Source organism: Podarcis cretensis, assembly GCF_951804945.1.
Source record: "Podarcis cretensis genome assembly, chromosome: 9".
NCBI classification, from domain to species: Eukaryota; Metazoa; Chordata; class Lepidosauria; order Squamata; family Lacertidae; genus Podarcis; species Podarcis cretensis.
The window spans coordinates 11322197-11347523 of NC_137178.1; the positions used below are offsets into that span (position 1 = coordinate 11322197).

At 47.1% G+C, this 25327-nt stretch overlaps 1 protein-coding gene across 3 annotated transcripts in view; it reads right to left on the reverse strand.

Annotated features, from left to right (window-relative positions):
* CCNI (cyclin I) overlaps positions 1-25327 on the reverse strand; it is a 57574-nt gene that overhangs the window by 25540 nt on the left and 6707 nt on the right. The window contains exons 1-2 of one of the 3 annotated variants that reach the window (XM_079991035.1): positions 12446-12468; positions 4236-4392 (exon numbers count right to left, since the gene is read on the reverse strand). The exons of 1 other annotated variant lie outside the window; for it this stretch is intronic. In XM_079991035.1, the coding sequence (XP_079847161.1) occupies positions 4236-4349 (114 nt within the window). In that variant the 5' untranslated portion in view covers positions 4350-4392; positions 12446-12468. Of the gene's footprint in view, positions 1-4235; positions 4393-12445; positions 12469-25327 lie in introns of those variants that run through there. One more of the 3 variants, XM_079991034.1, reaches the window with a different exon arrangement.

The following is a 25327-nucleotide window of genomic DNA, read 5'->3' on the forward strand; positions in this document are numbered from 1 at the left end:
AATTCCTGATATCAGGGTTTCCCAAAGTAGTAAATATTGACCCTCTCCCCCCTTATATGGGGTGAATAAAGACTTGGATCAAAAAGGGCTTGGGGTCGGGAAAATGCTTCCTATGTATAGTGTGAATAATAATAATAATAACTATTATTATTACTATTATTATTATTATTTATACCCCACCCATCTGGCTGGGTTTCCCCAGCCACTCTGGGTGGCTTCCAACAAAATACAGTCGTACCTTGGTTAACGAAAACCTAAGCAGTCAAACGTTTTGGCTCCCAGACGCCGCAAACCCAGAAGTGAGTGTTCCAGTTTGTGAACGTTCTTTTGGAAGCCGAATATCTGGCGGGACTTCCGATTGGCTGAAGGAAGCTCCTGCAGCCAATCAGAAGACGTGCCTTGGAAGTCAAACATTTTGGAAGTCGAACTGACTTCCAGAACATATTCTGTTTGGCTTCCTAGGCATGACTGTATTAAAAATATAATAAAACATCAAACATTAAAAACTTCCCTAAACAGGGCTGCCTTCTAAAAGTCAGATATTTGTTTATTTCCTTGACATCTGATGGGAGGGCGTTTCACAGGGTGGGTGCCACTACCAAGAAGGCCCTGTGCCTGGTTCCCTGTAACCTCACTTCTCGCAGGGAGGGAACCACCAGAAGGCCCTCGGAGGTGGACTTCAAGTGTCAGGGCTGAGCGATGGGGGTGGAGACACTCCTTCAGGTGTACTGTGAACAAATTAATAAGGAACTATAATAATAATAATAATAATAATAATAATAATAATAATAATTTTTTATTTATACCCCGCCCTTCCCAGCCAAGGCCGGGCTCAGAGCGGCTTACAAGCAATAATAAAAACAAGATGAATGATTACAACTTAAAAACAAAAATAAAATACAACATTAAAATAATGGAACATTAAAATATTAAAATGTAGCCTCATCGCAGGAGGAGAAGGAAAAGAAAAAAGAAAGAGAGGGAGGGAGGGAATCAAATTGGCTCCAAGCCAAAGGCCAGGCGGAACAACTCTGTCTTACAGGCCCTGCGGAAAGAAATCAGATCCTGTAGGGCCCTGGCCTCATGAGGCAGAGCGTTCCACCAGGGCGGAGCCAGAGTTGAAAAGGCCCTGGCTCTGGTTGAAGCCAATCTAACTTCCTTAGGGCCAGAGACCACTAGAGTGTTGTTATTTATGGACCCTGAGGCTCTCCGTGGGGCATACCAGGAGAGGCGGTCCCGTAGGTACGAGGGTCCTAGGCCGTGAAGGGCTTTAAAGGTCAAAAGCAGCACCTTAAATCTGACCCTGTACTCCACCGGGAGCCAGTGCAGCTTGAAAAGCACTGGGTGAATATGCTCCCATGGCAGAGACCCCGTGAGGAGCCTCGCTGCAGCATTCTGTACCCGCTGGAGTTTCTGGGACAGCTTCAAGGGCAGCCCCGCGTAGAGCGAATTACAGTAGTCAAGCCTGGAGATGACCGTCGCATGGATCACTGTGGCCAAGTCGGGGCGGGAAAGGTAAGGGACCAACTGCTTGATGCGGCGAAGGTGGAAAAATGTCGCCTTGGCTGTTGCTGTAACTTGCGCCTCCATGGAAAGGGAGGCGTCAAGGATTACACCCAAACTCTTAACGGAAGGCAATGGCACTAATTGGGCCCCCGCAAGAGAAGGGAGTTGGTCCCTCATCCCCATGCCATCCCAACCTAGCCATAGGACCTCTGTCTTCGAAGGATTTAGTTTCAATTGGCTCCCACGAAACCATCCAGCCACAGCTTCCAAGCATCTGGTCAGTGTGTTCGGGGCAGAGTCGGTGTGGCCATCCATCAGCAGATAGAGCTGAGTGTCATCAGCATATTGGTGACAGCCCAGCCCAAAGCTCCGGATAATCTGGGCAAGGGGGCGCATAAAGATATTAAAAAGCATCGGGGAGAGAATTGCGCCCTGCGGCACTCCACACACCAAGGAGTGGCACGACGACATTTCCCTCCCTAGTGCCACCCTCTGTCCCCGACCAGAGATAAAAGAGCACAACCAGTTACGGGCTATGCCCTGTATCCCCACGTCTGCGAGGCGGTGGTCCAGAAGATCATGATCGACCATGTCAAAGGCTGCTGACAAATCTAAAAGGATCAGCAGTCCTGACCTGCCTCAATCCAGTTGTCTACGGAGATCATCTGTTAGGGCAACCAGAGCCGTCTCCGTCCCAAAACCAGGACGGAAACCGGACTGAAATGGATCTAATGCCAATGTTTCCTCCAGAAACCTACCAAGCTGTTTAGCAACCGCTCTCTCAATTACCTTACCCAGGTACAGTGGTGCCCCGCAAGACAAACGCCTCGCAAGATGGAAAACCCGCTAGACGAAAGGGTTTTCCGTTTTGGAGGCGCTTCGCAAAACAAATTTCCCTATGGGCTTGCTTCACAAGACGAAAATGTCTTGCGAGTTCCTGCGGGGTTTTTTTTCTCCCCCCCCCCTTTTTCTAAGCCGCTAAGCCGCTTATCAGCTGATCCGCTAAACCGCTAATAGCGCTAATCCGCTAAGCCATCAATGGGCTTGCTTCGCAAGACGAAAAAACCGCTAGACGAAGAGAATCGCGGAACGGATTCTTTTCGTCTTGCGAGGCACCACTGTATTGAAGATTTGAAACTGGGCGGTAATTGGATAGGTCTAAGGGATCTGATGAAGTTTTCTTTAAGAGTGGACACACCACTGCTTCCTTCAGTTCCCCTGGGAATGTCCCCGTGTCAAGGGACAAATTGATAATTTCAACCAGGGGGGTCCGCGCAACATCTGGACACTCCCTAATCAGCCAAGACGGGCACGGATCAAGGAGGCAGGTGGTGGGCCTACCAACTTGGAGGAATCTATCCACATCAGTAGGGAGTATCCGATCGAAATGGTCCAACACTGGACCTGAAGTCAGTCGAGGGGCCTCCAGTTCAGTCACTGTATCTAAATTGGCAGGGAGATCACGGCGGAGCAACAGGACTTTCTCCGCAAAAAAGCTCGCGAATGCCTCACAGCTGTGGGTTGAATTTGTGCTTAAATTTGGTTGTCCTCCTAAGGACGTTATTGACCCAATTATTCTAAAAAGTTGTGCCGGGCGAGAGCTAGCAGATGCAATGGAAGCTGCAAAGTAAGATTTCTTAGCAGCTTTCATAGCCATCTCATAGGCTTTCATAAGCGTCCTATAAGATGTTCTTGAGGCTCCGTCACGAGTCCGTCGCCATACTCGCTCTAGCCGTCTGAGATCCCGCTTCAGTAAACCAAGGTGCCCGGTTTCGACAGGGTCGCAGAGGGTGCTTAGGCGCGATCTCATCAATGGCTGCCAAGGCGACAAGGTCATCTAATGAGTCGCCAGGAGGAGCAGGGTTCCGCAAGGCTTGTCGGAATCTATCAGGATCCATCAGTTTTCGTGGACGAGCCCAAATAGGTTCGCCACCCGAGCCAGGGAGGAGCGGGAAGTCAATCTTGGCTTTCAGAGCGTAGTGATCAGGCCATGGCACTTCCACAGCGGGGAGCATGATCACATCTATGCCAGCCCCAAAGATCAGATCCAGCGTGTGGCCTGCTTGATGAGTGGGGCCCCAAACAAACTGGGAGAGCCCTAGTGTTGCCATGGAAGTCACTAGGTCCAGAGCCTGTGAGGAGGGAGCGGCATCGGCATGGACGTTGAAGTCTCCCAAAACCAGTAGGTTTGGGAAGTCCAAGGCCCAGCCCGCCACCACCTCCAGCAGGTCTGACAGGGTGGCTGCAGGTGTGCTGGGTGGTCGGTACACCAGCCAGACAGCCAAGCTCTCCTTGGTGCCCCACACGAGACCAACACATTCAATGCCGGAGATCACCGGTAATGGTAGAGTTCTGAAAGAGCAATCCTCCCGGATTAACAACGCTACTCCTCCCCCGCCCCCCGAACCACAGTCCGCGATTGATGGAGGACAGAGAAACTATGAGCCTCAGAAAAACAGAATGCATCTCCCCTCCCAGCAAGGAACCTCTGCATTTAATAAGATGACTCCACCGCACGATAGTCCGTATTTTTTACATTTTAGGATTTCTAAGTAATGGCGATTGATGATTAAGAAGTGTTGCTTATATATAGGTATTTCTTAACTTTATTTCACTTCCAATGCCTGTGAGTTTGAGGACAACTTTGCAAGCTCATGAAGGGGGTCAGTGAACTCAATCAGTTTGGAAAACCCTGCGCTAAACCGACAAATCAACCCACTCAACTTTACCTGACTGGGCTGAATTCTGCGCAGGTGCACTTTCCATATCTGAGCTTCCCTAGAGATTGCCGTCTCCAGAAGGAGACTCAATCTCTGGCTCTCCAGGGGTCCCGAAAACTTCATGGTACCCCGAGGGACTGCCGGCCACCCAACTGGATACAGCTACCTGCAAAGAAAAAGAACACAGCAGAAAGTTACTGGTGGGCCAAAATCGTTGATCTGGTCCTACTGGTAGATTTCTGGATGACTTGCAGCAAGTCGGCAAAGGTTTCTGACTCCCAACAGTTTTAACAATATTTGAACTATTGAGAGCTGCACCAGAGAATAGTTTACTTGTGTGTTTTATACCTCCTTTTAGTCTACAAAGTGGCATACAGGCAAATACAGTAACAGAAGTCAAGTCAGAATATCAATCAAATCTATCGCAAAATGCCAACAGGTGAGCCAGGCAACGTAAAACCATCGACACAGATTTTTGGAACTAAAAACAGAAGGTCTGGTTGCGTAAGCATGTTGTGAACAGCCAACAAAAGTCATCAAATAGGGAGAAGGCACATCTTTGGGTAAGCTGTCTGCAAAACCTTGAATTCTTTTAAGAGATGCAATGGGCACGTGGTTTGGGCACCCCAATAAGTAGCCAAACTTATTACAAAAGCTCTGGTTTCTGGCTCACATGCAATGCATTGCAGTAACCCAAATTTCTGCATGCAATTCAAGTGTTTTATCACTGAGCTATCTATGGCGCTTCCCAAGGTTTCGGTGGGGTTTGTCTTTTGTTTTGTTAAAAATGTTGTTTTTTAAAAATGCATCATTTTAAAAAATGATGTACCGTTTACATTTCATTCATTGTTAACTGCCTGTCAGTTGAGGTGCTTTTAAGTAGAAACGCACCTAGCAAACACGGTAAAGTGGGGGGAATCAAGAGGATGTGACCATTCAGTAAATGCAAGAGGATACCTGGGCAGTGCTGGATCTTCCATTGAAATGAATGGGGAAGCCCAGGCTGGCAAGACTCTGGGTCTTGCAAGCTCTAAATTGCTGCACACGGGTCCAAAGGAAGGCCAAGCCTTGTTTTCGCCTCTGCTTTTCTGCATTTGTCAGTGGAAAGTCCCGACATCAAATGTGGAAGTCAGTCAACTGAAATTATGACACCTAAGTACACAATCTGCCGTGCCCAGATTTGGATTCTGCCTCGTACCTGCAGACCGGTCAGCAACAAGTGCTACGCTGTACTGGTTTGGCACTGAGACTTTTTCTGTGCATTTAAGAGCCCGGGCACACCTCCCTGAAAATGCCACCCCCCCTTTTCAATCTGAAATTGCTAAGAGCAGCCAGCTGGAACGCAGCCTCGAATGTCAGCATGTGGAATATTCCATGAGATGAGAGAGTTGAGCTTCAGGTCTGGCCAAAAAAGCAGGATTCTAGAAGGGCAGCAAAACTGTTCAAAGGAGGAAGCTTGTTTTTCCAGCGTTTTGAGACCGGCTTGCTCCAGCTGAACGGAGTTTCTGCTCTTAAATCCCTATATGCAAAGAGGGACTTTGCCCCTGACTTAGAAAGAGGCCCAGCTCAGTCCCCGTGCCAAAAAATCAGCGCAACCTTCCAAATCGACAACTGGCAAATCAAGTTTTGAAGGTGTGTGTCTGCTTTCAGGTGTAGTTTCATCGGTAGTTTCTACGTTCTCTCCACACTTTATGCACCTGCTCCTGTCTCCTCCACTGCGTGCCGGCGTCTGGAGAGGAAACAGCGGCCGTGAACTGTGGTTTGCAACAAACCATCTGTAGCGCAAACCATGGTTTGCACATCCACTTCAAGCCACAGTTTCCGATTCCACTTTGCGAGCCCTGGAGTTTCTCAACATTGCACCAGCCTTACTCTACACTTGTTCCATCTGAAATAGGACTTTTACATCCATCACCCCTGGACATTCCTTTATAAGTAACAGAAGGGGGTGGGAAACATTGATACAGGATTCCTGTTTTTCCACATATCACCACCATTCCTCGAACTAAGTGAACTTTGGACAGATAAACTTTCTGGCTTAAAAACACCTTAGCAGTGTGTTTCAACAAGTCTGTGTCCTTAGGTTTTCCAACAGGGCTGGAGAACTTAAATATCACAGAATTGTAGAGTTGGAACGGACACCAAGGGTCATCTAGTCCGACCCCCGGAAGGCAGGAGTCCTGCCCATTGTTATCCCATGGTTGGGTTCGAACCACCGGCCTTCTGGTTAACAGCCAGACGCAGTGACCCATTGTGCCCTGTGGCCCTTTTCCGGGGATGATGGGAACTGCAGTCCAGCCACAACGGAGAGGGCACTGGCTCCCAATGGATAATTTAAGTTGTATAAAACCAACTGTTTGGGTCTGTTCAGCAAGTCAGCTTAAAACTGGCCCCCAGACTCCAGGTGGTGGCGCTCACCTGACCCCCCAGCAGCCAAGTCACTGCTGCTTGCTGGGACACAGAGGGTTGCGGGGAGCTGGGCACAGAGCAAACACGCCGGCAGGAGTGCTGGAATGGCTCTGCTGGTGTGTCTGCACTACACTGACCTCCCCAATGCCTCATCCCTCTCCTTCTCTAAAAGCAACAGCAACTCAGCTGTCATGGAATCATGGAACTGTAGCGTTGGAAGAAGGGTGGATTTGATTTAAATCAAATCAAATCGATTCAAATCATGATTTAAATCACTAGTCAGTAAGACTTGATTTAAATCATTTTATTTTTTTTCACAGAAAAACTCATTCTTGCTGGTTTAATCTTAATATTTGGAACCAGAGGAAGGTTTCATTTTTGGAATAATAAATGTTCACAGTAGTTTTTACAGTTAAATCAAAATTTACTGATTTGGTTACACTATTAGAAATACATAGACAAGATAATTATGAAATTATTGTGAGGTTTAGTAAGTTAACTGTTTATATTTGGACAACTTTTCTGCTGTACTTTATTGGAAGGAGAAAAAGAATCATTTCCTTAATAACAATTTAAACAATTTATTTAACTAAAACAATAATGTTATAGTATAGTATATGTATCCATGTGAGTTTTAGCTCACATGAAAAATAAATCCTTATTTCCTGATGAATAGCCTTTGGACTATAATGTAACTTAAATAGAAAAAGGATCTTCAGAAAGGTTTTTCCTACAAAAGCATTTTATTTTAAAAATCCAATTTGAAATTTAAAAATCTTATTATTTGATTTTTATCCACCCTGCTTGGAAGGGACCCCAGGGGTCATCTAATCCAATGCAGGAATCTCAACTAAAGCATCCATGATAAGAGGGCCATCCAGGTCGGATACTTGCCCCTCACTGTACCCCCATCCATGCCCCCCAGCAGTTGTTCACCACATGCACTGCCTGCCTCCCTCCCCCCACTGCAATAAATATACTCTGGTTAAAAGGAACCCATGGCTGCAGGCCGAGGTCCGTGGGAAAGCACGTTCAGCTTGGAAAAGCTTCTGCCAGGTTGCGAAATCGGACGCCTAGGAAGTTGGCCAACTCTTTGGTCAAGCTGCTGACAAAGCTTGCAATTGTGAGATGCACAAATAGCCTGGGAGCACCTGTAGGATCTAAACAGCGTTCTCTCTGCTTGCTTTCAGGCAAGCACAAAATGATGGAAGTCGGTACTGGAAACAAACTAATAATAATACAGCGGTACCTCGGGTTACAGACGCTTCAGGTTGCAGACTCTGCTAACCCATAAATTGTACCTCAGGTTAAGAACTTTGCTTCAGGATTAGAACAGAAATTGTGCGGTGGCGGCAGTGGGAGGCCCCATTAGCTAAAGTGGTACCTGAGGTTAAGAACAGTTTCAGGTAAGAACGGACCTCCGGAACAAATTAAGTTCTTAACCCGAGGTACCACTGTAATAATAATTTATTATTTCTACTCCGCCAGCCACTCTGGGCGGCTTCCAACCAAAGATTAAAAATATATTAAAACATCGGTCATTAAAAACTTCCCTAAACAGGGCTGCCTTCAGGTGTCTTCTAAATGTCAAATGGTTGTTTATTTCTTTGACATCTGATGGGAGGGCGTTCCATGGGGCGGGAGCCACCACCGAGAAGGCCCTCTGCCTGGTTCCCTGTAACCTCACTTCTTGCATTGCAGGAACTGCCAGAAGGCCCTCGGTGCTGGACCTCAGTGTCAGGGCTGAACGATGGGGGTGGAGACGCTCCTTCAGGTATACTGGACCGCGACTTGAATGGTTAGCATCAACACTTTGAATTGGGCTCGACAATTCTAGAACAACAACAACAACAACACTGCAAGACAAAACTTTCCATCTCCACAAAGTTCGTTGAGAGAAATCTTTATACACCAAATTAATCTTGTAGAGACAAGAGAGTTTTTAAAATGGCCATAGGTCAGGGTGTGGAGGGTGTGGTATTGCAGATGTTGCTGACCACTTGCAAGGGCGGCTGGGGTTGATGAGAGTTCGGTTTTAGCAACATCTGGAGGACAAAAGCTCCCCATCCCTGCCCTAGGCGACTGCAGCAAGGGACTTTTAAGATATGCATCTGCAGGAGATCTTAACAGTCCAGCAACTTCATAAGCCAAAAACCCTGAGAACCAATTTGCACGAAGGCCAACTTGCATATAATTGAACATTTGCCTTAAAGCTCTGAGGACCAATTTCTGGGGATCACAAATAGAAGAGAGTGCTAAATATTGCTTGTGGGCTACCCAGTGTCATCTGGTTGGTCCCCTGAGGAAGAGATGTGGGACTTATTACACTTTTTAAAAACTTCATTTTCTTGATTGCGAGAAAACCTCTAAGCCATGGGTAGGCAAACTAAGGCCCGGGGGCCGGGTGCGGCCCAATTGCCTTCTAAATCCAGCCCGCAGACAGTCTGGGAATCAGCATGTTTTTTACCTGAGTAGAATTGTGTCCTTTTATTTAAAATGCATCTCTGGCTTATTTGTGGGGCCTGCCTGGTATTTTACATGAGCAGAATGTGTGCTTTTATTGAAAATGCATCTCTGGGTTATTTGTGGGCCATAGGAATTCACTCTCCCCCCCCCCAAAAAAAAATATAGTCCGGCCCCCTACAAGGTCTGAGGGACAGTGGACCGGCCCCCTGCTGAAAAAGTTTGCTGATCCCAGCATCTAAGCAGTTTATGCGTGCGCACACGTAAAGCATTTAAACTATTGATTAAAAAAAAAAATGACCGAATGATCCAAGAGATAATACAAATCTACAGTAGCTAAAAAGAAATAAAACAAACTTCTCTCAACATTTTAAGAGGAGGGAAGGAGCCTGCCTGGTGCGGATAACACAGGCAGTCCCAAAATATGGTGCCACCACACTCAAAGAAGGAACAAACTTATTTACTCCTGTTCTGGAGGGTGGGACTTGAATTGAATTGAAAGGAGATTTTGACCAAACAGGAGGAGGAGCTTTCGGACAGTGAGAGCCGTTTGACGGTGGAACGGTCTCCCACTGGAGGTTGTGGACTCCTTCCTTGGAGGTTTTTAAGCAGAAGTTGGAGGGTCATCTGCCCTGGATGCTTTAGCTGAGATTCCTGCATCGCGAGGGGACTGCACTAGGATGACCCATTTTTGCAAGGCAGAATTGCACTGTAGGCTTTTTGGCAAACAAGATCTTGGCCATCTGCAAGCAGGCTGTGGGCCGGCTGGGGCTGCCCTAACCCCACCCCATTCCACATATTCCAAACAGACATATGCGGAGGTGGACTGGTTTCTAAGCAGGGAGTCTACTATCCAGCTGTGTTCAGACTGAAACTTCCTCTTAGCATATTGAGCTTTTTGGGGGAGGGGTGTCAGTTTGCTCCCCCCAAAGCTGCTTTTCTAAGCAGCTGACCCAATACGCTGCAAGTTGGGAGCCCGGTTGCTCAAGAGGATACTTGAGAGTAGCGCTCTCGTTCCGAGCTTGAAGCATAGGAAGTCCTATTAAAAATTTATAATTTGGCAGAATATTTGGATTATTTGATATGTCTATGTATGATTTGGAATACCGTATTTTTCACTCTATAAAGGTAAAGGTAAAGGTACCCCTGCCCGTACGGGCCAGTCTTGACAGACTCTGGGGTTGTGCGCCCATCTCACTTAAGAGGCCAGGGGCCAGCGCTGTCCGGAGACACTTCCGGGTCACGTGGCCAGCGTGACATCGCTGCTCTGGCGAGCCAGAGCCGCACACGGAAACGCCGTTTACCTTCCCGCTGGTAAGCGGTCCCTATTTATCTACTTGCACCCGGAGGTGCTTTCGAACTGCTAGGTTGGCAGGCGCTGGGACCGAGCAGCGGGAGCGCACCCCGCCGCAGGGATTCGAACCGCCGACCTTTCGATCGGCAAGCCCTAGGCGCTGAGGCTTTAACCCACAGTGCCACCTGCGTCCCCTTTTCACTCTATAGGACGCACTTTTTCCCCTCCAAAAATGAAGGGGAAATGTTTGTGCGTCCTATGGAGCGAATGCAGGCTCCTTGGCTTCAGCGAAGGCAACACGAAGCCTTCAAAGCGCAGAGGGAGCTCTCCCTCCGCACTCCAGAGGCTACGCATTGCTTTTGCTGAAGCCTGGAGAGAGGGGTCGGTGCACACCGACCCCTCTTGCTCTCCAGGCTTCAGGGATAGCCACCTGAAGCCTTTGGAGCGCAGTGGGACCTCGCGCTGCGCTCCAAAAGCTTTGGGGTTAGCTGCACAAAGCCTCCGCAGGGCAGTGGGGTGAAGGCACCGCGCTGCCCTGCAGAGGCTACAAAGGCTGTCCCCAAAGCCTCAAGCCTTTGGAGTGCAGCGGGAACTCACAATGCGCTCCAAAGGCTTTGGGTCAGCAAAAGGAACCCAAAGCCTTTGGAGCGCAGCGCGACGTCCCGCTGCACTCCAAAGGCTTCAGGGATCTTTGAGGCTGGCGGTGGGGGAAAGCAGCGCTCCCCCTCCCCACTGCCAGCCCCACAAGCTTGGGGGGCAGCAGCAAAGCTGGGCGCAGCCTTTGCGCTGTTCCCCAACCTGTTCTTGAACGCACCTTGTTTTAGAGGGGGAGAACAAGGAAAAAAATATTTTTTCCTGTTCTCCCCCTCCTATGGTCCGGTGCATCCTATGGTCCGGTGCGTCCTATAGAGCGAAAAATACGGTATTTAATGTGATTGGATTGGATTGTTAAAGTGGAAAATTTAATAAAAATGAATTCTTTTTAAAAGACAGTAGCCCTCTAAAATTGCAAACACAGAAAGTAATGATTAAGCTTCCCTGATGATAAAACAGGGGAGAGGATTCCCTTCGGTTCATTCCATGGCGTGACTTCGGTTGGAAACAAAGGGAACTTCCCACCCTGCTGTGTTTTGTTTCGCAGCATAAAAGGAACCTGGGCTAGTTTTGCTTTTTTTTTTTTGTTAACCAGACTGGTTCTTTTTGGAGTTGACAGAACTCTACAATTGAAACCAGAAAAAAAGCCAAAAGCTCCCTGAGGCCTCCATTGTGGTTTGCAAAGATATCTGTTGAATGATCTAAGGCAGCCTTGCCTTCTCCGCTTCCAGCCAACACAGCGGGAGTCGGGAATTTGTGGGTCACAGAATCTTAGAATTGTAGCGCTGGAAGGGGACCTTTAATTCAGTGTTGTCTACACTGACCGGCAACAGCTCACCAGGAATTATTTGTTTTATTACTGCATTTTATACCCCATTCCTTTCTTGCAAGGAGCTTAAGGTGGTGTGTGCAGTTCCTCTCCTACTCCTCGTTTCATCCTCACGACAACCCTTTGAGGTCCAGTATACCTGAAGGAGCGTCTCCACCTCCATCGTTCTGCCTGGACACTGAGGTCCAGTGCCAAGGGCCTTCTGGCGGTTCCCTCGCTGCGAGAAGCCAAGTTACAGGGAACCAGGCAGAGGGCCTTCTCGGTAGTGGCACCCACCCTGTGGAACGCCCTCCCACCAGATGTCAAAGAGAAAAATAACTACCAAACTTTTAGAAGACATCTGAAGGCAGCCCTGTTTAGGGAAGCTTTTAATGTTTAATAGGTTACTGTATTTTAGTGTTTTGTTGGAAGCCGCCCAGAGTGGCTGGGCGGGGTATAAATAATGAATTATTATTATTATTATTATTTGAAGTAGGACTGGGCCGAGGCTGAACAACTGGCCCAAGGCCACCTAGTGAGCTTCGTGGCTCTGTTAAAGATTTTAACCCAGTCCTTCGCTCTAACTGCTACACCACCCTTAAACCTCGGCCACCGGTGGCCTCACCTGTGCACCTAAGTTCTGCCCCTCACCTCGGCTTCCTGTGAACAGTGGTAGTCCATGCCTTCCTTCCTAGCGACCTTCTTGAGGCTCCTGCGGGAATTCCCATATTTTCAAGGCCTCTGCCGCTCTGCTCTTGCCATTTTTCCAAGTCAGGGGCAATCTGGCGTTTTTGCTTTTATACAGAAGGGCAGAGACAGGAAGTCACTCGCAAGCAGAAGCAAGAGATGAGGTGACTCACTGAGGGAGGGAGGGTAGTTCCCTGTGTCATATCACCACTCCCCACCTTGGGTCAGTTCCTGTGATGATGCAAAACATCTAGCTTCTTGCCCACATGCATCTTGCAAAAGGAGATAGCTGCCGGTCTAATAAATACTCAGGACTGCTTCAGACATTACACTGCAAATGGTATTTTAAGTGCGCACACACGTAATGTGCAAATGCCACAAACAAGCTTTTCTGACTCTTGAGAATCTCTTAAAGATCGTTTTATGCCAACAGGCCTGTGCAGCTGTTTACCTATTGCTTTTTTGAACAGCTAGCCGCTTTTATGACAATCTGCCTTGCTTTTACAGTGATACCTCGGGTTACATACGCTTCTGGTTACATACGCTTCAGGTTACAGACGCTTCAGGTTACAGATTCCATTAACCCAGAAATATTACCTTGGGTTAAGAACTTTGCTTCAGGATCAGAACAGAAATCGTGCGACAGCAGCAGGAGGTCCCATTAGCTAAAGTGGTGCTTCAGATTAAGAACCGTTTCAGGTTAAGAACAGACCTCCGGAACGAATTAGGTTCTTAACCCAAGGTACCTCTGTAATTGGTTTTTTTGCGCTCGAATGCTGTAAAAAGGTAAACGTAAAGGACCCCTGGATGGTGAAGTCCAGTCAAAGGCGACTATGGGGTTGCGGCGTTCATCTCGCTTTCAGGCTGAGGGAGCCGGCGTTTGTCCTCAGAAAGCTTTCCGGGTCATGTGGCCAGCAGGACTAAACCGCTTCTGGTGCAACAGAACACTGTGACGGTTAAGTGGTGCTTCAGGTTCACAACAGTTTCAGGTTAAGAACGGACCTCCAGAATGAATTAAGTACTTAACCTGGGGTACCACTGTATGTGAAAACAGTCAAGATCCAGGGATCCCGAGGCAAGCAGCTCCAGATGGTGGAGACGCCAGGTGCTATCCTGGCACCTGGGCATCTTCGCTTGGTCACAAGCGGCCAATAGCCAGGTGCAAAATACACCTTGCGAATTTCGAATGCTGTCTCCGGTGGTTTTTTCTGAACGACCGACACTCGCATGCAGCCAATCTCTCCTACGCCCTTTTCATGCCTCTCCTGGTTCTGGGAGACCAGGAGGGAGAGGAGTTTATTGCAGCAGGAGGGAGACCCTTCCTGTGCCTCTTTGCCAGACTGACCCATCTCTGCCTCTTGGTGTCCATTCTCTCCTGCTGCAGCTTCTGCCTCAATTCTGGACTTCTCTCTTCTGCAGACTCTCCCAGCTGACCAAGCCCTATTATCTCTTCAGCTTCCAACACCACCTCCTCTCAGTCTTCTCCCTCTGACCACTCATTGTTGTCCCACTCCCAATCCCCAGGCTCACAGCCCCTTCCTGCAGCCGGAGAACCCAGGGAAGGACTTCTAAGAATGATCTCGGAAAGCTCACAGGGGAGAAAGCAGTCCTGAAGGTACCAGGGTGGATCTCAAGCTGTTTAGGACTTTAAAGCTTAAAACCCAGAACTGTGTCCTTGGAAGGGACAAGGCATCAAGGCAGCTGGTGGAATGTGCAGAGTCAAGCTCTTAGGGTCCAGCAGGGATTTCTCCTGTGCAAGCTCCGTTGAAATGAATGGGGTGTCAGAAGCAAGCCACCACTAAACCACCACTTCTTTATTAGAAGAAACAGGATGTGCTCAGGTCTGCCAGGTCTATAGTGCACAGAAACTCCTCTTCAATAGATCTGCCCCTATGAGGCAGATGCAGAGCCTTCCCACAGCTGCCTAAGACAACTCCTCTCCTGGGTTTTACCCAGGCAATCTGAGACTATGCTAGCGTTGCCTGCCTTACCTCCTCCCTCTTCATGCCTCTCCTGGTCCTGGCAGACCAGGCAGGAGGGGAGCTGGTCACAGCAGGAGCGGGAGACCCCTGTGCTTCTTCTCAACCAGAGCCAGGGCCTTTTCAACTCTGGCTCCGGCCTGGTGGAACGCTCTGCCTTATGAGACCAGGGCCCTGAAGGATCTGATTTCTTTCCGCAGGGCCTGTAAGACAGAGATGTTCCACCTGGCCTTTGACTTGGGAGTCAATTTGATTCCCTCCCCCTCTTTCTTGTTTCCTTTCTCCTCCTGTGATGAGGCTGCATTTTAATGTTTCAATGTTTTAACGTTGTATTTTAATCTTGTTTTCCAGTTGTATTCATTCAACTTGTTTTTATTATTGCTTGTTAGCTGCCCTGAGCCTGGCCTTGGCTGGGGAGGGTGGGGTATAAATAAAATTTATTATTATTATTATTATTATTATTATTATTATTATTATTCACCAACCTGACTCATCTCCCTTTCTTCAGCTTCAGCTTCAGTTTCTGGACTGCTCTCTGCCACAGACTCTCCCTGCTCACCAAGCCCTGTTGCCTCTTTAGCTTCTGACACCTCCTCTTCTTCCTCTAACCACTCATGGTCGTCCTACTACCACTGCCCAGATTCTGAGCCTTCCTCTCTTGGGGGTTCCCCAGCTGGTTCCTTCCACCATTCCTCTGCGTCAAACCAGCCCGTGATGTACAACCATCATTGGGGCAACCAGGGATCAGGCTGGAGAAACATAGCAATTTCAGAAATTCCTGCAGCAGATGGAAAGCCACAGAGCGCAAGTTAAATGTTAACGGGGAACCGAGCCAATTTGGTCCTTTACTATTTAAACACGCACGCAACCCAACACATGCTTCATTCATTACACAGGAAGAGAGAGGTCTGTGGGCAAAATCTCTCTTGGGCAGGGAGGACTTCAGGACACACTGGGAGGGGCAGTGGAATTATGCTGACGCAAAAAAAACAACACAAGAAAATGTTGTTGCAAAAAACAGAGTTATTAAATAAACAAGATAAAATTAACTTACTCTGTAATAAAATCAGGGAGAAATAAGGGACAAACAAACACCAGTGCAAAGGACCGTCATCCCAGTAACTTTCCATTCATCTGTGAGAATCCAAGAGGCTGGCAACAAATCTATTCCTGCTGAGCAACTGAGGTCAAAGAGTAGAGATACCTTTTTACTTCCATGGGCAAAAGTAAAATTGCAAGAGAGCAGAACACTTCTTTCCCAAACCACTACAGTGGGAGTCTAAGAACACAGAACACGGCCTTATAACCAGGGAAGGAAATCTCAGGGAAACCGCTGTCTGGATTCAGCCTGTAAGCCATACACCGCCTTGTTATGTTTTAAAATGTAACCCGTGAGATCGCTTTGCTCCATACATGCCCAGTCGACTCCTTAGGCCAGCGGTTCCGCATACTACCTGCACATCTGTAAGAACTTGATTGTTTCATGTGGCAACTTTGGAACTCCCTGCCTATTGATATCAGGCAGGAAAACCTTCACTGCATTCTTTTCAGCCATTGCTGAAGCAGTGTGTATTTAGACATGCCTGTCCAGATGCTTGGAAAGTTTGTACGAGCCTTGATTTTTTGTTCTTGGCATTTAAATTTGTGTACCGCCAGTCTCGGGGTGCCTACAACATAAAATCCCAATATATAAACACAAAATACATAATAAAAATAAAACGAAAACAACCCACTAGTCCTCCCCTCCCCTTTTGATTTGTTTTAGTCTATTATTTTGCAGTTTTAAGCTTCGAATTACAGTGGTACCTTGGTTCTCAAACTTAAGCCGTTCCGGAAGTCCGTTCCAAAACTAAAGCACTCCCAAACCAAGGTGCACTTTCCCATAGAAAGTACAGTGGACCCCCCGGATACGAATTAAATTTGTTCTGGGGGTCCGTCCACAACCCAAAAAGTCTATAGGCAGAGGCGCTGCTTCTGCACACACATGTGCCACGACTGAGCACTTTTGCACATGGGCACAGAGCACTTCTGCACATGCGGCGAAACCCGGAAGTATACACTTCCGGGTTTGCTGCATTCGTAACCCAAAAGTTATGGATCCAGAGCAGTACATAACTGGAGGGTCCATTGTAATACAAAATGGATGAATCCATTCCAGGCTTTTAAAAACAACCCCTAAAACAGCCGTTTAACATAAATTTTACTACCTAACGAGACCACTGATGCATAAAATGAAAGCAATAAACAATGTACTGCAGTCACACAATCTATCAATCAGACTGGGTTCCACACAGTCACAAAAACAAAACAAAAAAAGCCACAGAAACCAAAACGCAAAATAAATAGCAAAAACAGACAGACCACAGCGTTAACACTCAAAACAGAAGCGTGGCATTCAAATCAGAAGCGCAACACTCAAAACAGAGCACGTTTGACTTCCAAAAAAAGTTCGCAAACCAGAACGCCTACTTCTGGGTTTGCAGTGTTTGGGTAAAGTTGTTTTGAGTACCAAGGCGTTTGAGAACCAAGGTACCAATGTATGGTTGTGACTGTTTTAGCAAAAAGTTTATTGTTCCATCTTTTTTGGGGGGGTGTAAATCCGCCCTGAGGTTGTTGTTGTTTTTCTGCAGTCAAGCAGTATATAAAAAACCAATCCCAATCCCACACTCCCAGCTGCCATTCATTCCAAGGAAGCATTTACAAAAGTGCCTAACGTTAAAGAGCAGAGAGAGTGGTCTCCTCCAGCCTTCCTCTCTTGGGATTAGAGGCTGATCCCAGACCCAGCTGCCTGGGGTTGGTTCCCCCCCCCCCCAAGACCTCAGCAGGTGCTCAGAAGGAGCAGATGTGCTCCAGCGATGCCCTGGGGCACCCGAAGGGCATTTTCCCACACCACTCTTCACAGGCAAATCCCAGGCCCCATGGAAGGGAGAGGAAGGCAGAGACCGCCAGCCCCTCCTAAAAAAAAGATAAAATGTTAATCTTGGAGCCCGCTGCCAGTTTTCTAAATTGAACATCTGCCAAATGGAAGACACAGAGAAGGATTCAAGTCTGTATTAGGAAAGTAAATCAGCAAGAAAGTGGGGAGGGAGGGCCCCCCCCATCTATATGCAAGTACTTAAAAAGGGACATTTTCAAGTCAATGCAAAGCACAGGCTCTGTGGAGCCAAGGGTTGCCCTGGTGACATGCCAACCTGCCTGAGGACTGCAACTAATTTCCAGAGATATATAGAATATATATATATAAAGAATATATACACACGCATGGAGACAGTTTTTGATCAGATGCATGCTTAAAAAAGTAAAATTTTAAAAACAAAACAGGAATTATATCTAGCAGTTCAAAAGGCATGCATGCAAAAGGAGGGTTTGTGGCAGAGGGGGAACTTATTTTCATTTGCTTGTGATCCTAAGCGGCTGCAAGGCTCCTGTTCCACATAGCCAGTCAAAAGCGGGCACACAGCCTTCTCTTCGAGAGTGGGCAACCGCAGTCCAGTGACAAAGCATTTGTTCTGCAAGCAAAACGTCCCAGGTTCAATCCCCAACAGCTCTGGGTCGTTGTAAGCCGCTTTGGATATTTTAAAATATAAAGCGGTATAAAAATGCTCATACATAGATGAAGCTAATTGGAATTACGCGACAATGTCTGCTTTGGTACGTGTCTCCATCTTAAAAACGATGATTCAAGATAGAGGAAATTGAGCAGTAAAGTATGAATGCCCCACCCATTAAATCTGTATCTCACCTTTGCTCTCGCCATTCGCTCTGTTGGCTAAAGATGGTTAGGATATAAGCAATGTAAGTTGCAAACTTATGCACGCTTACCAAGGAGTAAGCCCCATTGAGCACAGCAGAGCTTACATCTAAGTAAGCATGCCGAAGTCTGTGCTCTAGCACCGCAAGCCTAGATGGGTCTACTCAGAAGTAAGTCCCGCTGAATTCAGTGGGACTCACTCCCAGGTACACGTGTGTACGACTGCAGCCATTCAGCAATACAATAAATAAGTAATTTTGAAGCCCTGGTTGTGCAGAAGAAAATGATGACCTATAGCAGACATATACATTTCCCCTATTTTTTTATATTATGGAGGATGAGACGCATTATTTGCACTTGGAAGAAAAAAAGAGCTATTTTACCTCTTGCAAGCTGAAAAATTCAGCCAGCGTTCTAATGGCATGCCATCGAGGTTCATGAAATAGGAAGCAATTATTGAGATTGGCACGTAAAACGTAAGCTCTTGCCATTTGTTCACGATGACTCATCCTCTGGCCTGGCTCTCAAGAACACCTCTGAAATGTTCTGGCAATACTTCACAACTCCTGGGCTCATTTGCATCACACCACCAGACCTACCCAACTCTTACCATGCTATTCATTGCAGCTGATATTTGGGTGTCAACTTCCCAGATTTAAAAACCTCCCCAGCCGGGGAGGTGTCATGAAAGGACCACGTTCAGAGCATCTGTGAAAGGACTGGGGACCCATTTGTAGCCCGAGGGCCACATCCCCTTCTAGGCAATCTTTCTGGGGCCACATGCCAGTGGTGGGCGGGGCCAGAAGCAAAACTGGGCGGAGCAAGCGATGCAAATTTTACCTTTGTGCAGTAGGCTGCTTTCTACATGCACTCACACATCACTGTCTAGAAGTTAGAAACTCAGATATAGCTCATCGCCCAATGGCACCTTAAACCTGGGTTATGGTCGCCCCGACAGAATGTCTAGGGGCCTCTTTTTTTGCAGTGAAATGTATTACCGTATTTTTCGCCCTATAGGACGCACCGGCCCATAGGACGCACCTGGATTTGGGGGGGGGGAGGGAAAAAATTATTCCCCCCCCCACAGGCGCCAGCCCCCAGAACGGGACCCAGAGAGGGGTCGGTGCGAAAGCCTGCATTCACCCCATAGGATGCACACACATTTCCCCTTCATTTTTGGAGGGGGAAAAGTGCATCCTATAGGGCGAAAAATACGGTATTTCTACTATTATTCATTTCGTTTCTATGACGCTTTATATTTTAAGGGGGAGGATCCCAAAGAGGTTTACTATGCATTAAAACATCAAATAAAACAATCCAGAATAAAACAAATAGCAGCAGGAAGCCAGTGTGGTGTAGTGGTTGGGGCCTGGACTAAGACCTGGGAGATCAGGGTTCAAATCAGGCACAAAGCACACTGTGACCTTGGAGTCAGTCACAGCCTCTTAGCCTACCTTGCAGGGTCGTTGTCGGGATTAACTGAGGAGGGGTGTGTGAACCATGTCCTCCTCAGAGAAAAACGCAATAAACAAGCTTTTCTGCTTACCTGCTTAAGAAAGCCGGAGAGGCCAGCCAGATGGGAGATGTCAGTCGCCCACCTGGCATCCACTGGTCACAATCGGAACCTGTGCCAATTGCAAAACGCACCTGGCGCCTGGCTAATTTCTAACACTGCTCTCTAGCCTCCAACCAGAGGATTGGGCACCACCAGAGTTCCAAGGGCAACATCTAGCCACACATCTTAGCTCAGTGGTAGATTTTGCTTTTTATGCAGGACGTCCCAGCCAGCACCTCCGGGTAAAATTGGGAGATTCCTATCTGAGAAACTGGAGACCCGCTGCCAATATGTGTAGACAATATTGAGCTAGATGGACCAATGGTATAAAGATCACTTCCTGGTGCAATTGGACTTCTCCGCGACCCTTCCCCTCTGCAGGGAGGTGGGACCGATTCGGATGGTCCGCCCCCGCTACTTAATGAATCCAGTTGGCTTCCAGAGAGTGGTAGGGGATGTTTTATCCCAAGTTGATGGCCTTTCAGCTGATTCCCTGGTGGCCCTCTGGAATGCGGAGTTAACCAGGGCTATTGACTGGCTCCGAAGCGCCCTCTCCGATTGCATGGAGCCCGGACAGCCCCATGGTTTTCCCCAGAGCTGAGGGCAATGAGGGCGGTTCCCTCATTGCGAGAAGTGAGGTTACAGGGAACCGGACAGAGGGCCTTCTCAGTAGTGGCGCCCACCCTGTGGAACGCCCTCCCACCAGATGTGAAGGAAATAAGCAGCTATCCTATCTTTAAAAGACATCTGAAGGCAGCCCTGTTTAGGGAAGTTTTTAGTATTTAACGCCGTACTGTTTTTAACACTTGATTGGGAGCCGCCCAGAGTGGCTGGGGAAACTCAGCCAGATGGGCGGGGTATAAATAATAATAATAATAATAATAATAATAATAATAAAGGCAGTTTCCTATTAGCTCAGTCGTTGGGGCATGAAATTCTTAATCTCAGGTTCATGGGTTCGAACCCCACATTGGACAAAAGGGGTTTAGACAAGATGACACTTGTGGCCCTTTCAACACTGCAGTTCTAGGGTTTTGTAAATGAACTCAGGCTTCCATGCAGAGCAACTAAAGGCTGCTCAGCACTTTGAAAGATGAACTCCGCTCCCCTCACTGGAAACGTTCAGAGTTAATTGCCAAGGAGATTTCTTCCTTCTGTCCAGGGACCCAAGCCAATGAGCTGACGAAGAGCGTCGAACGTCAGCTGGGAAGCCCTTGGTTGAAATCCCACATCAGTCACCAATTCAGTAAGGCAAACTGCTTGCCACCATTGCCTTAGCCTCGCATCTCCAATACGGAGGATAAAGACTGCCGAATTGCCTTATTAGGTTCCTCCAAGGATGGTTAAGAAACTGAAACAGGACAAAAAAAAACCCATTATATAAATGCCAGGTATGAGAGAAGAACGTAAGAAGGATCAAACTAAAGGCCTGTTTAAACCAGCATTCTGTTTGCAAGGGTGCCACCACCAAAAAGCCCATATGTGGCTTCTAGCAATGGTCATTCAAAGGCAAACACAGGGCTTCTTTCAGCCAGAGCTCACCAGAGCTCAGCTCCAGCACCTGTCAAGTGGGTGCCATTGCCGTTCTAAGAGAAGAAGAGATAAATTCATGATGAGCTCCAAACATCTCCTTTTCTAGAAAAAATAGCACTGGGCACACTGTGTACTGAACCTGGAGGTATAACATCATAGCTAGGAGCCATCAATTGTCTCGTCCTCCATGAATTTATTGAGCTTTCTTTTAAAGCTGTCAAAGTTTACGGCCGTCACTATAACTTGTCGTAGCAGTTTTCATGAGCTGTGTGCAAAAGTGTTTGCTTTTGTCTGTCCGGAAAAAATCCAGATTCATTTGATGATCCTAGGTTCCCAGTATTATGAGAGATTGGGAGGTGAACACTTCTCTCAATCTGCTTTCTCCATGCCTAATTTTATATACCTCTATACCCTTGAGCTGAAAAAGTCCTGCTCCTTCCTCGTCTGTGTCAACATTAAGAAAAAGTGGTAGGAATAGGAACAGCAGTATATATGCCAATTGTCCCTAGATCAAGTGACTTTTCATCTCTAAAGTTCTCAACGCTCTTAACCTAGCTCAAGGTTGTCCTCTGAATTTAACTGACAATCAGTCACAGTCAGTCCATCATCTGAAAAATAAGACTTTGGAGCCGTCTTGCCAGAAAACGTCAACTAGACATTCTGCTTCAGTAACTGTAACTTTGGTTCAAGGAGCCATTTGGCACCTAGATTATATGTCTGAGTTTCTAACACTGTACTAGAGTTAGGGGTGAGCAGTGCCAATACCTTGGTTTAAGAACAGCTTAGTTTATGAACAACTTGGCTTAAGAACGCTGCAAGCCCAGAAGAAGTAGGTGTTTTGGTTTGTGAACTTTGCCTTGGAATAAGAACATGTTCCGCTTCCTGTTAAGTGTATTCCATTTGTAAATTGAGTCCTCCGCTGCTATGAGAAAGCACACCTTGGTTTAAGAACGCTTTGGTTTAAGAACAGACTTCCAGAACGGATTAAGTTCATACACCAAGATACCACTGTACTAAACTGATGAGGGTCGTTTAAAACATAAGGAGACTGCCTGCCCTAGCGCTCTAAAGAGGGCCTCTCCAAAACTGAGTACAGTGGTACCTCGGGTTATAGACGCTTCAGGTTATAGATGCTTCAGGTTACAAACTCCGCTAACCCAGAAATAGTGCATCGGGTTAAGAACTTTGCTTCAGGATGAGAACAGAAATCGCACAGTGGCAGCATTAGCTAAAGTGGTGCTTCAGATTAAGAACAGTTTCAGGTTAAGAACAGACCTCCAGAATGAATTAAGTTCTTAACCCGAGGTACCACTGTAAAATGGCAAATGGAATTCAATGTAAAACAAGTGTGATGTGAGGCACGCTCCTGGGGTTTGAAATGGCGGCGACTGACCAGTAAGCAGCCGAGACCTTGGGGTCGTAGTGGACAGCTCAGTGAAGACGCTGGCCCCGTGGGCAGTCTTTGCAAGAGGTCTTCTGAACCAGCCAGGCAACCCCAACGACTAGTACAAGCGCATGTTGGGAAAGAAGGTTGCTGGGGCGGATGACCTGCCTGCCCTGACCACAAGGCAAACGGGTTAATTCTGCACTCTGAACACCACCAGGTAATTCTGTACTCCCACCCATTAGCCACACACACCCCGGAGGCAAAATGGCCCATTCCCAACCCTCCCCTACAATAGACCAGTCCGTCCCGCTTCCAGTCCTGCCTGCTGGGAAAAAGGCAGCGAGGCTGACCTTCTGGTGGTTTTCAGGACGTTTTGTTGCCAGATTTACAGCCGGGACTTGACAAGAAGAGTGCAAGCCCGCACGTCCTGCAGCCAAATGCCCCTGGAGTATTTTGTTATCCTGTTGGTTGGGCTTTATAATACTCCAGATTTATTGCAGGACACATGTGGGGAGGGAAACAAACAAACAGAAGAGTCTCCAGAAAAAAAAAACCCCAACAATTGCAAATGCATGTCAACTGACTCAGATGAAGGGATTCCTTTGCAAGGGAGAATCTGCTGGAGGGAGGGTGCTTAACCCTTTGCCGTCTCAAATTAGAGGCCGGCACAGGTTTGGGAATTTTGTAGAGGTGCTGTCCAACATTGATTTGCTCTCCCTGAGTGAATATTCAGGTTTTTGAGGGTTGGTTTTTGTTTTGTGTTTTGAAAAAAGAAGAAGTGTGCACACACTTTGTATTAACCCTAATATTATTCAATTAAAATCCTCTAGGTTCCATCCCATATTAAGCAATTGACTATAAGCACGCAAGGAACTGGCTGAGACAAGACAGGGCAGGTTAACCATTAAGCGAACAGACTCCTCCACTCCAAAGTTCAAACAAGGAGAAAATAACGTGATTTCAACAGCTTTGGAATTGGAAACAGGAGGCCCGGAGAGAGGCTAAATAAACATCATAAATGTAATCCACATGACTTCCTTGGGAATTGTACCTTCCAGTAGCACCTTAAAGACCAACTAAGTCAGTTCTTGGTATGAGCTTTCGTGTGCATGCACACGAAAGCTCATACCAAGAACTGACTTAGTTGGTCTTTAAGGTGCTACTGGAAGGAATTTTTTTGTTTTGACTATGGCAGACCAACACGGCTACCTATCTGTAATTGGGAATTGTAGTTTGTGAAGGGTGCTGGGAATTGTAGCTCTGTGAGAAGAGTAAACTAAAGTTTCCAGGATTCTTTGGGAGGCTGCGTGGACTTTAAATGTGCAATGTGCATGCAGACTGAGACTCAACTCATGGTAAGATTTCAGCAAAGGAAAGAGATTCTGCACTGCCTAATTTGGGTTACAATCTGCGCAAGGCAAGGAGCTGAAGAGAACTCTTGTGGTGTGGTTCCCCCTCCAAACCATACACACCTTTTTGCAACACAACTTAAGGCCAGACCAATTTGTCTCCCTGGGGGACCAATTGATTATTCCAAGCATTGTTCACATTTATGAGACGCCACAGAACACCTGCAGGCAGGGGAAAACCCTGACACAACAACAAAAATCCACAAGCTAAAAAAAAATTAAAAATCCAAGCAGCACATATGAAGACCCAGTTCACGCGCAACAATACTAAGTAGGCAACAGATGCCCGCAGGGCCAAGTGAATATGCTTTGGTGCTTGAAGCAGACAATTCGAACTGCGTTCCCATCGTTCTCATTAGTGTGGGAATAATCTATCAGGATTATCTATCTATCCACAAAGCCTAAAGAAATGAACAGGCCCAGCTGTTTCCAACATCACCGTATTGTGCCTTGTGGCAAGTCCTCCCCCAAATGCTGCCATCAAACTTGGGCGCCTTCTGCACGACACGTTTACAACATTATTAACTGCCATGAGTTCCCCCAGATTCCTGGGAACTGTAGTTTGCTAAGGGCGCCGAGACTCCTGCCCTCCTCACAGAGCTACAATTCCCAGAGGGTTTAACAATTCTGTTGTTGTTGCTGCTGTTGTTGTTGTTTCTCTGTATATTATATTAAAAGCTGACCATGTGGCTGGGGCAAACCAGTCAGATGGGTGGTGTACAAAAAGCAAATTATTATTATTATTATTATTATTATTATTATTATTATTCCACTTCCCAGGGACCTCTAGGGAAATGCAGCTCAGTAAGGAAGAATACGAGTCTCCCAACAGTTCTTAGCACTCTTAACAAACTACAGTTCCCAGGATTCCTTGGGGGAAGCAATGACTGTTTAAAGTGGTATCATTGGGCGTTAAATTTGTAGTGCGGATGGGGCCTTGCAGAATCACAATTCATACATCCCTATGTAAAAGACAGCAATGAAAGCAGTACATATGGTGGTGGGAGACGAGGAGATATTCCCCCCGCCCCCAGAAAACAAATAATATTTTTCGGTGGGAGTGTTCTGGATCCCTCCTCAGCCACCCAGAACTCCATACTGGCTATACGTTTTGTTTTGTTTTGACATACAAAATGCCATCGTCTGGAAAGGGCCCAAATACAACACACCTTAGGTTTTGGTTTTCCCCCTGAAAGCTCCGGAGGCAAAATACGTTCAGATGCAAACATCAA